This window comes from Salvelinus alpinus, chromosome 23 (genome assembly GCF_045679555.1).
Source record: "Salvelinus alpinus chromosome 23, SLU_Salpinus.1, whole genome shotgun sequence".
Classification (NCBI taxonomy): Eukaryota; Metazoa; Chordata; class Actinopteri; order Salmoniformes; family Salmonidae; genus Salvelinus; species Salvelinus alpinus.
The window spans coordinates 16,528,728-16,540,649 of record NC_092108.1 but is presented as its reverse complement, the minus strand read 5'-3'; the positions used below and the strand labels follow the sequence as shown (position 1 = coordinate 16,540,649).

The following is an 11,922-nucleotide window of genomic DNA, read 5'->3' as shown; positions in this document are numbered from 1 at the left end:
TGTGGCACAGAATTTTGAGATGATAATGATTGACCATACATTCTTCGAACGGTCTAATTGGATATCGGTTCTATTGATATATTGCTATGGCGCTAACCTCGCGATAGCCTATTCTAGGATTGGAGCGCTGTTCGCGAACTGATGCTGACAGCCGCTCGATCGATGCAAAGGTTACATTTTATCCTAGCATGCTACTTCAAGACGCATACGCACTGCAGAGCTTACTGAAATATAAATGTTTAAAAAAAATGGTAAAAATTAGATTGATTTCCGTGGCTATGTAGCAGTTGCCTGATGGTGGATGCACTTTTGGGATTTCGGATTTGCACGGACGCCCGTGTGTCTGCTCTCTCACTAGTAAAGTGGCTTCATGAGTGTCCAAAGTAACAGTGGAAGTGGTGGTGGAAGTTTGGAGGCGACGCCATCTTGGTCGCAGCTATCCTCGTCCCTAACGATTTCTCAACAACACATAACGGCGACCACCAAGACCAAGGAAGGTAAATTCAGCAACGATGTCATTCGTCGAAGTCTGTTCGATGGGAAATGGATACTGTTTCCAGTTATATCGCCCCAATTCGACGGGAATATGGATGTCAATGGATGCCGCGAATTGATGGCCGAACCTTGTCAGTTACAGTCAGTACAGTAGCTAGCTAACGTTACCTCGCTATAAAGGTGTCAGCACTCAGCTACAGTAGAACAATAGCGATGGAATATTCAGACAGGAGCAGACCGATTGAGTGAAAACAAGTAGGACTGAGAGCAGTCTAGACCGCTGGACCGACAGATGGCCAAGCCCAAGGCATTGTTGTTTATGTAGTTAGCTAGTGATGTTGCCGAGACCTCTGATAAACAGCTGTGGGTAGCTAGTTGCCTTTAGTCTTCCGTCGAACAGCAATGCTAATGCAGGTCCATGCGAATCCACTGAGTTATGATGAATTCAAATTCCTTGTTCTTTGCCAAACAAAGAAGTTTAGGCCTATATTCTGATCACTTCAACATCAGAACAAGAATAGAATGTTGCTGTCATGCAACAGAACTAAAGTCTGTGACTCTGATGCCATCGGAACGGAAGTTTGTCACAGAGGCTCACGTTACTTTAGTATATTAGTGTGTCACAATTGTTACTGTTGCAAAATATTCCAATTGGGATTGTAATAACAATGTAACTATGGCTTCCTGCTGGACTGGGGTCAAGATGAGGCCTGGATGTGGTATTCCTGTGGACATATTTAGTGTATTTAGTGCTTGTCAGTTGTCAATGCTTTATAACTGTTGTCTGGTTTCACTTTACTTGCACCTCTGTCATAGGGTGTGTGTGTGTGTGTGTCAGTGTCAGACATTGAGTTGAAGTTCAGGCCCACAGCTCAGCTGTTGAATCTGAGCTAATGTGCTTGTACCAGTACCCAATACTGACTGCTAAGTCGTATTGGTCACACAGTCTAACATACTGTTGACACCTGATACATACTACAGTACCAGTCAAAAGTTTGGACACCTACTCATTCAAGGATTTTTCTTTATTTTGACTATTTTCTACATTGTAGAATAATAGTGAAGACATCAAAACTATGAAATGACACATGGAATCATGTAGTAACCAAAAAAGTGTTGAACAAATCAAAATATATTTTAGATTCTTCAAAGTAGCCACCCTTTGCTTTGATGACAGCTTTGCACACTTTTGGCGTTCTCTCAACCAGCTTCACCTGGAATGCTTTTCCAACAGTCTTGAAGGAGTTCCCATATATACTGAGCACTTGTTGGCTGCTTTTCCTTCACTCTGCAGTCCAACTTATCCCAAACCATCTCAGTTGGGATCAGGTTGGGTGAATGTGGAGGCCAGGTCATCTGATGCAGCACTCCATCACTCTCCTTCTTGGTTACATAGCCCTTACACAGCCTGGAGGTGTGTTGGGTCATTGTCCTTTTGAAAAACAAATGATAGTCCCACTAAGCGCAAACCAGATGTGATGGCGTATCGCTGCAGAATGCTGTGGTAGCCATGCTGGTTAAGTGTGCCTTGAATTCTAAATGAATCACTGACAGTGTCACCAGCAAAGCACTATTACTCCTCCATGCTTCACGGTGGGAACCACACATGCGGAGATCCTTTCTCCTACTCTGCCTCTCACAAAGACATGGTGGTTGGAACCAAAAATCTAAGGACAGATTTCCACCGGTCTAATGTCCATTGCTCGCGTTTCTTGGCCCAAGCAAGTCTTATTGGTGTTCTTTAGTAGTCGTTTCTTTAACAGGAATTTGACCATGAAGGCCTGATTCACACAGTCTCCTCAGAACAGTAGATGTTGAGATGTGTCTGTTACTTGAACTCTGAAGTATTTATTTGGGCTGCGTTTTCTGAGGCTGGTAACTCTAATGAACTTATCCTCTGCAACAGAGGTAACTCTGGGTCTTCCTTTCCTGTGGCGGTCCTCATGAGAGCCAGTTTCATCATAGAGTTTGATGGTTTTTGCAACTGCACTTGAAGAAACTTTCAAAGTTCTTGAAATGTTCCGGATTGACTGACCTTCATGTCTTAAAGTAATGATGGACTGTCGTTTCTCTACTTATTTGAGCTGTTCTTGCCATAATATGGACTTGGTCTTTTACCAAATAGGGCTATTTTCTGTATACCAACCCTACCTTGTCACAACACAACTGATTGGCTCAAACGCATTAAGAAGGAATGAAATTCCACAAATTAACATTTAACAAGGGACACCTGTTCATTGAAATGCATTCCAGGTGACTACCTCATGAAGCTGGTTGAGAGAATGCCAAGAGTGTGCAAAACTGTCATCAAGGCAAAGGGTGGCTACTTTGAAGAATCTCAAATATAAAATATATTTTGATTTGTTTGATGCTTTTTTTGGTTACTACATGATTCCATGTGTTATTTCATAGTTTTATTGTTTTCACTATTATTCTACAATGTAGAAAATTGTAAAAAAAATAAAAATAAAAACCCTTGAATGAATAGGTGTGCCCAAACTTTTGACTGGTACTGTAAGTGCTATAGCTTAGTGCTGTCCATAATGTGTTCACTAAATGCAGATAGGCTAAGTTGATGTGGGACTGGTGAGGTGCACTGCACTCAAACCGTTTGCACTTATCTGATGTGCACTTATTTGAAGTGGATAGTAGTGTGAGACAGTCGGATACAGTTTGCTGTATCCTTACATAGCCATATGTAGCCTTGTCTTATGTTGTGTTTAGGCCCCATGGAGGAGCTGCACAGCCTGGACCCTCGCAGGCAGGAGCTTCTGGAGGCTAGGTTCATGGGTGCGGTCAGCGGCAACACCGTAGGAAGCAGCGCCAGCGGCGGGGCCAAGGTGACAGACACACCCGTTATTACGCAATTACTATCTCACACATAAATACTATAACGCACACGTGCAAGTTTTTACTCATACCAGACACACCAGAAAGTTTTTTGAATGACAAGCACATGAAAATCACACATTACACACACTCTTAAACATTTATGTCTGACTTGTCTGTATGTCCACTCTTAAACATTTATGTCTGACTTGTCTGTATGTCCAGGGTCTGGCCAACGAGTGCTCCAACCACAGCTATGGCAGTCTCGGCTCTTCCAGCGACAAAGAGTCAGAGGTGAGACACACACACTATGCAGAGACGATGTCAGTGAGGGACAGGTCTGGCCTAGTTTCAGTGATTAGATGTCACACCATATCACCGACACACAGGTGGCTTACTCGCTGTTTAAAGAAAAGACGCCATTTTGTTTGAGTGGAGACAAGGAAGGCAGGCATTTTGTCTATGTAGCCATTTACATTTTTGGAACCATGGACAGTTAATCAGGAGACTGAATGATATCTTTGTTTGTCCTTGCATGACCCACCTCAATCTTTCTCTTTCCTCCCTCTTTTAACCGTCCTCGCTCTCTTTCCTCCATCCCTATCTCACCCTCTCCTCACTCTTTTTAATGTATCTTTCTCTCCCTAGAACTCTGATATGAAGAGGGGGAGTTCTCCTGCATATTCTGTACGTACTCTTCCTTCCTACTGCCCCCCCCCCCCCCCCCCCCACACACACACACATTCATACACTCTCTTCCTAAGGGGACACGCGAATGTCAGAAAAGTGATTTACTATTTGTTTATTCTCAGACCCCTGAGAAGAAGCACTCTGAGTCGCCCAGAGGAAGGAAGAGGAAAGCTGACATCCAATCGGAGAACAGCCAGGGTATGACACATACATACAGTGCCTTCAGAAAGTATGCACACCCCTTGCAAAAAGGCATTCAAATTGGAAGAAATTTGGCAAAGAAACCAACTTTGTGTCATGAATTCAAAGCATTCAATTTAAGGCAAATCCAAAACAACTCTGAATAGCCTAGTTACACTTTTGACTAAATCTGCTTTAAGATCTATGGCAAGACTTGAAAATGGCTGTCTAGCAATGATCAATAACCAACTTGACAGAGCTTGACTTTTAAAAAGAATAATATGCAAATATTGTACAATCCAGGTGTGCAAAGCTCTTAGAGACTTACCCAGAAAGACTCACAGCTGTAATCGCTGCCAAAGATTATTCTAGCATGTATTGACTCAGGGCTGTGAATACTTATGTAAATAAGATATTTCTATTTAACTATGCAAGTCGGTTAAGAACAAATTCTTATTTTCAATGACGGCCTAGGGGGGTTAACTGCCTTGTTCAGGGGTAGAATGACAGATTTTTACCTTGTCAGCTTGGGGATTCGATCTTGCAACCTTTTGGTTAGTAGTCCAACGCTCTAACCACTAGGATACCTGCCACCCCATTTTCAATACATTCGCTGAAGTTTCTAAACATGTTTTCACTTTGTCATTATGGGGTCTAGATGGGTGAGGAGAAAAATCTATTTAATCCATTTTGAATTCAGGCTGTAACACAACAAGATGTGAAATAAGTCAAGGGGTATGAATACTTTCTTAAGGCACTGTACCTGTTTTCTATGATTGTGTTTTGTAATCCTGTCTTGCATTTTATATTTGTATGTGATGTGTGTGTCTTTGTAAAAGAGACCTTGGTCTCAACTTGACTCCCTGTCAAAAATAAATAAATGTTTAAATAAAATAAAACTAAAAACAACAGTCATTATAAACAGGGGTGAAATGATCTGGTCAGGATTTTTAGATTCTCCTTGGTACTTGATTTATTTTCATTTCAAAGTCACTCACTCGCAAGCTCCCTGTCGGTAGTCGGGGCCTTCCATTAGACAATGTATATTCTGAATGTCACATGGTATCACTCAGTTAAACAAGATATATTGAATGTCACATGGTATCACTCAGTTAAACAAGGTAAACTATACATACAAAAGTATGTGGACACCTCTTCAAATTAGTGGATTAGGCTATTTCAGCCACACCTGTTGCTGAAAGGTGTTTAAAATCGAGCACACGGCCATGCAATCTCCATAGACAAACATTGTCAGTAGAATGGCCTTACCGAAGAGCTCAGTGACTTTCAACGTGGCACCATCAAAGGATGCCATCTTTCCAACAAGTCAGTCCATTAAATTTCTGCCCTGCTAGAGCTGCCCCGGTCAACTGTAAGTGCTGTTATTCTGAAGTGGAAACATCTAGATGAATGTAACAGTTTAACATTACGTCCGTCCCCTCGCCCGACCCGGGCGCGAACCAGGGACCCTCTGCACACATCAACAACTATCACCCACGAAGCATCGTTACCCATCGCTCCACAAAATCCGCAGCCCTTGCAGAGCAAGGGGAACCACTACTTCAAGGTCTCAAACCGAGTGATGTAACCGATTGAAACGCTATTAACTAGCTAGCCATTTCACATCCGTTACAGATGCAACAATGGTTCAGCCGCGAAGTGGTAGGCCACACAAGCTCACAGAACGGGACCGCCAAGTGCTGAAGCTCATAGCGTGTAAAAATTGTCTGTCTTTGGTTGCAACACTCACTACGAGTTCCAAACTGCCTCTGGAAGCAACGTCAGCACAATAACTGTTCGCCGGGAGCTTCATGAAATGGGTTTCTATGGCCTAGCAGCTGCACACACACACAAGCCTAAGATTACCATGTGCAATGCCAAGCGTCGGCTGGAGTGGTGTAAAGCTCTCCTCCATTGGACTCTGGAGCAGTGGAAACGTGTTCTCTGGCGTGATGAATCATACTTATCCATCTGGCTGTCCGACAGACTAATCATGGTTTGGCGGATGCCAGGAGAAAGCTAACTGCCCCAATGCATAGTGCCAACTGTAAAGTTTGGTGGAGGAGGAATAATGGTCTGGGTCTGTTTTTCATAATTCGGACTAGACCCCTTAGTTCCAGTGAAGGGAAATCTTAACGCTACAGCATACAATGACATTCTAGACGGTTCTGTGCTTCTAACTTTGTGGCAACAGTTTGTCGAAGGCCCTTTCCTGTTTCAGCATGACAATGCCCTCATGCACAAAGCGAGGTCCATACAGAAATTGTTTGTCGAGATCTGTGTGGAAGAACTTGAGTGGCCTGCACAGAGCCCTGACCTCAACCCCATCGGACACCTTTGGCATCAATTGGAACATTGACTGCGAGCCAGGCCTAATCACCCAACATCATTGCCCGACCTCACTAATGCTCTTGTGGCTGAATGGAAGCAAGTCCTGGCAGAAATGTTCCAACATCTAGTGGAAAACCTTCCCAGAAGACTGGAGGCTGTTTTGGCATCAGAGGGGAACCAACTCCATATTAATGCCCATGATTTTGGAATGAGATGTTTGACGAGCAGGTGTCCACATACCTTTGGTCATGTAGTGTATATTCTGAATGTCACTCTCCGTTAAACAAGGTCATTGTTACATTCTGTTGTAAGGTCCCTGGGCTGTGCTAACCTCTGTAGCTGTGTTAATGCATTGCTAACCCACGGTATCTGCTCTGTGTTCTCCTCTACCACAGGGAAGACTTCCACACGGGGGCCCAAGATCAGTGACTACTTTGATGTGAGTGTCGTATTATGTAGTTGTTCCAGACTCGTTATTTATATGCACTTTGTGTTCTCTCTGTGTAAGTTAAACTAAATGGGCCAAGCTGGTTGGTCTTGACTCGCAAGATGTCTAGTGAGATGCAGCCTATGTGGAGTTGCCAGAAAATGCTAACATCCTGTTTTCAGGGATACAGTATTTTCAATCTAACTTCCATTTCCCCTGAAAAATGGAAGTAGGGACTCGGCTCAGGCATCTTTCTACGCCTGCTATGTTAGGTTAAGTGAGATGATTGTGATTAGGTCGTGGTGTGATCATTGTGATTGGTTGACATTGTGAATTTCCCAACTTGAGGCATTCTTCTATACGCTATGAAAGTCCCATCTACTTCCTGGATCATGTCCCTTGCTGTTTTAAGAATGGGATTCCACAAATTTGTCCTCAAATGTATGTATGTCCTCAAATATTTGAGAAAGCAGTCATTTAAGATGCATGTAAAATTATATTCCTGTTAGTGTATTATTTACCCAATGCCTTTAAGGTTTTCCATAATGAAAAATAAAATGCAATGGAAACCCTTTATTATTATTATAATTATTGTAATAATATATTTATATATTTTTTTCTATTTCACGTTTTATTTTGAGATTTGTATATATATATATATATATATGTGTATGTGTATATAAAAAAATATATATATATAAAAATGTTGGTAATTTTTACCCCTTTTTCATGATATCCAATTGGTAGTTACAGTCTTGTCCCATCGCTGCAACTCCCGTACGGACTCGGGAGAGGCGAAGGTCGAGTGCGTCCTCCGAAACACAATCCAACCAAGCCGCACTGCTTCTTGACACACTACCCGCTTAACCCGTAAGCCAGCTGCACCAATGTGTTGGAGGAAACACAGTACAACTAGCGACTGAAGTCAGCATGCATTGCGCCCGGCCTGCCACAGGAGTCACTAGAGCGCGATGGGACAAGGACATCCCGGCCAGCCAAACCCTGCCCTAACCCGGACGCCGCTGGGCCAATTGTGCGCTGCCTCATGGGTCTCCCGGTCACGGCCGGCTGCAACACAGCCTGGGATTGAACCTGGGTCTGTAGTGACGGCTCTAGCGCCTTACACTTCGAACACACTGACAGCGTCATTGCATTTTGGTACACCAGAATTACATTCATTTCCAATGAAACGCTATGTTTGCCTTGCAGTGTTGCAGAGGCAGCTGCAGTGCGTTCATTGTGGTGCATACGTTGGATTTATCGAACGTATGCGTCAAACTATATGTGTAGACAGCTTGACAGAAATGGTAGCAGAGGGTGAATGTTGAACTTTTGTTGCATACATATCCAGATGATGCTGCGACTATTTTGCGCAAAGACGCTGTCGGTGTGTTGGAAGCATTAGACCGCTGCGTCACTTGAGAGAATGGAAAACGTTAATGAAAGCCATTAGGTAGAACAAAATTAATCCACAAATACAAATATAATTGTACATATATCTTAAATGAACGCATTCAAAAACAGTATGGGGCATGATCCAAGAAGTAGGCGGGACTTTCATAGTGTATTGCTGGGCAATATGTATGTGATGTCACTTCCTGCTCCTCACCCTGCTGTTTCCTGTGTGTAGTTCCAGGGGGGGAGTTGCTCCAGTCCGGTGAGGGCTCTACCCCAGTTCCTCCGCTCACCACAGAACTCTCACCACGGTGCTCACTCTGCACCTGGCTCTAACGTATGTATACACACGTGGTAGGACCTTTTTGGGCTTTGGTGTGTGTTTCATCACCTTGTTTATAACAGTGTTGTATGTGTGTTGCCTCTCTGTAGATCAGACAGAACAGCTCCTCTCCTACCAGTCTGTGTTTCGGAGATCACCTGATGAACCACAAAGCCTCCTCCAGCAAGTGTGTTCAGGTAAGACTTGCACACTCTCTCTTTCTTCACACTCTTATCGCATCTCCTTACGCTCCTCACACCTGTCACACTTTTTTCTCACCTACTCCTCTCCTGTCTCTCTCCAGACAGAGTTGACAGGTCTGAAACTGGCTGCTCTAGAGAGCAACAAGAGTCTGGACCTGGAGAAGAAAGAGGGACGCATAGATGACCTGCTTAGGGTGAGTTTAGGTGCTAGTTAGGGTACTACAGGTGATGTGTAGAGGTTGTACTAGTTAGGGAACTACAGGTGATGTGTAGAGGTTGTACTAGTTAGGGAACTACAGGTGATGGGTAGAGGTTGTACTAGTTAGGGAACTACAGGTGATGGGTAGAGGTTGTACTAGTTAGGGTACTACAGGTGATGGGTAGAGGTTGTACTAGTGAGGGTACTACAGGTGATGGGTAGAGGTACTAGTTAGGGTACTACAGGTGATGTGTAGAGGTTGTACTAGTTAGGGAACTACAGGTGATGGGTAGAGGTTGTACTAGTTAGGGAACTACGGGTGATGGGTAGAGGTTGTACTAGTTAGGGAACTACAGGTGATGGGTAGAGGTTGTACGAGTGAGGGTACTACAGGTGATGGGTAGAGGTTGTACTAGTTAGGGAACTACAGGTGATGTGTAGAGGTTGTACTAGTTAGGGAACTACAGGTGATGGGTAGAGGTTGTACTAGTTAGGGAACTACAGGTGATGGGTAGAGGTTGTACTAGTTAGGGAACTACAGGTGATGGGTAGAGGTTGTACTAGTTAGGGTACTACAGGTGATGGGTAGAGGTTGTACTAGTTAGGGTACTACAGGTGATGTGTAGAGGTTGTACTAGTTAGGGAACTACAGGTGATGGGTGGATGTTGTACTAGTTAGGGAACTACAGGTGATGGGTAGAGGTTGTACTAGTTAGGGAACTACAGGTGATGGGTAGAGGTTTTACTAGTTAGGGAACTACAGGTGATGGGTAGAGGTTGTACTAGTTAGGGAACTACAGGTGATGGGTAGAGGTTGTACTAGTTAGGGAACTACAGGTGATGGGTAGAGGTTGTACTAGTTAGGGAACTACAGGTGATGGGTAGAGGTTGTACTAGTGAGGGTACTACAGGTGATGGGTAGAGGTTGTACTAGTGAGGGTACTACAGGTGATGGGTAGAGGTTGTACTAGTTAGGGAACTACAGGTGATGTGTAGAGGTTGTACTAGTTAGGGAACTACAGGTGATGGGTAGAGGTTGTACTAGTTAGGGAACTACAGGTGATGTGTAGAGGTTGTACTAGTGAGGGTACTACAGGTGATGGGTAGAGGTACTAGTTAGGGTACTACAGGGGATGTGTAGAGGTTGTACTAGTTAGGGAACTACAGGTGATGTGTAGAGGTTGTACTAGTTAGGGAACTACAGGTGATGTGTAGAGGTTGTACTAGTTAGGGAACTACAGGTGATGGGTAGAGGTTGTACTAGTTAGGGAACTACCGGTGATGTGTAGAGGTTGTACTAGTTAGGGAACTACAGGTGATGGGTAGAGGTTGTACTAGTTAGGGAACTACAGGTGATGTGTAGAGGTTGTACTAGTGAGGGTACTACAGGTGATGGGTAGAGGTTGTACTAGTTAGGGTACTACAGGTGATGGGTAGAGGTACTAGTTAGGGTACTACAGGTGATGGGTAGAGGTTGTACTAGTGAGGGTACTACAGGTGATGGGTAGAGGTTGTACTAGTGAGGGTACTACAGGTGATGGGTAGAGGTTGTACTAGTTAGGGTACTACAGGTGATGGGTAGAGGTACTAGTTAGGGTACTACAGGTGATGGGTAGAGGTTGTACTAGTGAGGGTACTACAGGTGATGGGTAGTACCCTCACCTACAGGTGATGGGTAGAGGTTGTACTAGTTAGGATACTACAGGTGATGGGTAGAGGTTGTACTAGTGAGGGTACTACAGGTGATGGGTAGAGGTTGTACTAGTTAGGGAACTACAGGTGATGTGTAGAGGTTGTACTAGTTAGGGAACTACAGGTGATGGGTAGAGGTTGTACTAGTGAGGGTACTACAGGTGATGGGTAGAGGTTGTACTAGTTAGGGTACTACAGGTGATGGGTAGAGGTACTAGTTAGGGTACTACAGGTGATGGGTAGAGGTTGTACTAGTGAGGGTACTACAGGTGATGGGTAGTACCCTCACCTACAGGTGATGGGTAGAGGTTGTGTACTGTTGTGCGTTGATACATGTATTGTTTTCCCTCCAGGCCAACTGTGACCTGAGGAGACAGATTGATGAACAGCAGAAACTCCTGGAGAAATACAAGGAGAGACTGAACAAATGCATCACCATGAGCAAGAAACTACTCATAGAGAAGGTGTTGTTTTGTTCGTGTGGATGTCTGTTACTGACACAAGCCCATGTGCGATTGTGTGTGTGTAACTGGCGTTTATTTGTGTGTATGTAGAGCACCCAGGAGAAGCAGTCGTGCAGAGAGAAGAGCATGCAGGACCGTCTCAGACTGGGTCACTTCACCACTGTACGACATGGAGCCTCCTACACTGAACAGTGGACCGACGGATACGCATTCCAGAACCTTGTCAAGTGAGAATACACACACTTCACAAACCCACATATAATATACTGTATGTACATGGGTCTGCTCTCCAGAGCATAATGAAACGATAACATTTCCTATGACCTGTTATGTGTGATATGACCTTCCTATGACCTGTTGTGTGATATGACTTTCTTATGACCTGTTATATGTGATTACTTTCTTATGACCTGCTATAACACTTTATAACCCCCCCCCCCCCCCACACACACACACACACACACACACACACACACACTCTGTGTGTAGGCAGCAGGAGGGTATCAACCAGCAGAGAGAGGAGATCGAGCGTCAGAGGAAGCTGCTAGCCAAAAAGAAGCCTCCCAACCCCTCCTCCTCCCCCTCCCTCTCCTTAGCAACCACCTCCGAACCCAAACAACGCAAAGCCAAGGTTGTAAACGGCAATGACCCCGACCCCTTCCTCAAACCCTCCCTGCCTCAGATGTGAGTACACA

General features: G+C 44.3%; 1 protein-coding gene across 2 annotated transcripts in view; it reads left to right on the top strand.

Moving 5' to 3' along the window:
* Nucleotides 1-175: 175 nt before the first annotated feature.
* LOC139550351 (serine/threonine-protein kinase tousled-like 1-B) overlaps nucleotides 176-11,922 on the top strand; it is a 19,494-nt gene continuing 7,747 nt past the window's right edge. Inside the window, exons 1-12 of one of the 2 annotated variants that reach the window (XM_071361200.1) lie at nucleotides 176-497; nucleotides 3,220-3,335; nucleotides 3,550-3,618; nucleotides 3,973-4,011; nucleotides 4,137-4,212; nucleotides 6,921-6,964; nucleotides 8,583-8,684; nucleotides 8,780-8,866; nucleotides 8,974-9,066; nucleotides 11,117-11,227; nucleotides 11,318-11,454; nucleotides 11,717-11,911. In XM_071361200.1, the coding sequence (XP_071217301.1) occupies nucleotides 371-497; nucleotides 3,220-3,335; nucleotides 3,550-3,618; nucleotides 3,973-4,011; nucleotides 4,137-4,212; nucleotides 6,921-6,964; nucleotides 8,583-8,684; nucleotides 8,780-8,866; nucleotides 8,974-9,066; nucleotides 11,117-11,227; nucleotides 11,318-11,454; nucleotides 11,717-11,911 (1,196 nt within the window). In that variant the 5' untranslated portion in view covers nucleotides 176-370. The remainder of the gene's footprint in view (nucleotides 498-3,219; nucleotides 3,336-3,549; nucleotides 3,619-3,972; nucleotides 4,012-4,136; nucleotides 4,213-6,920; nucleotides 6,965-8,582; nucleotides 8,685-8,779; nucleotides 8,867-8,973; nucleotides 9,067-11,116; nucleotides 11,228-11,317; nucleotides 11,455-11,716; nucleotides 11,912-11,922) is intronic. The other variant, XM_071361201.1, reaches the window with a different exon arrangement.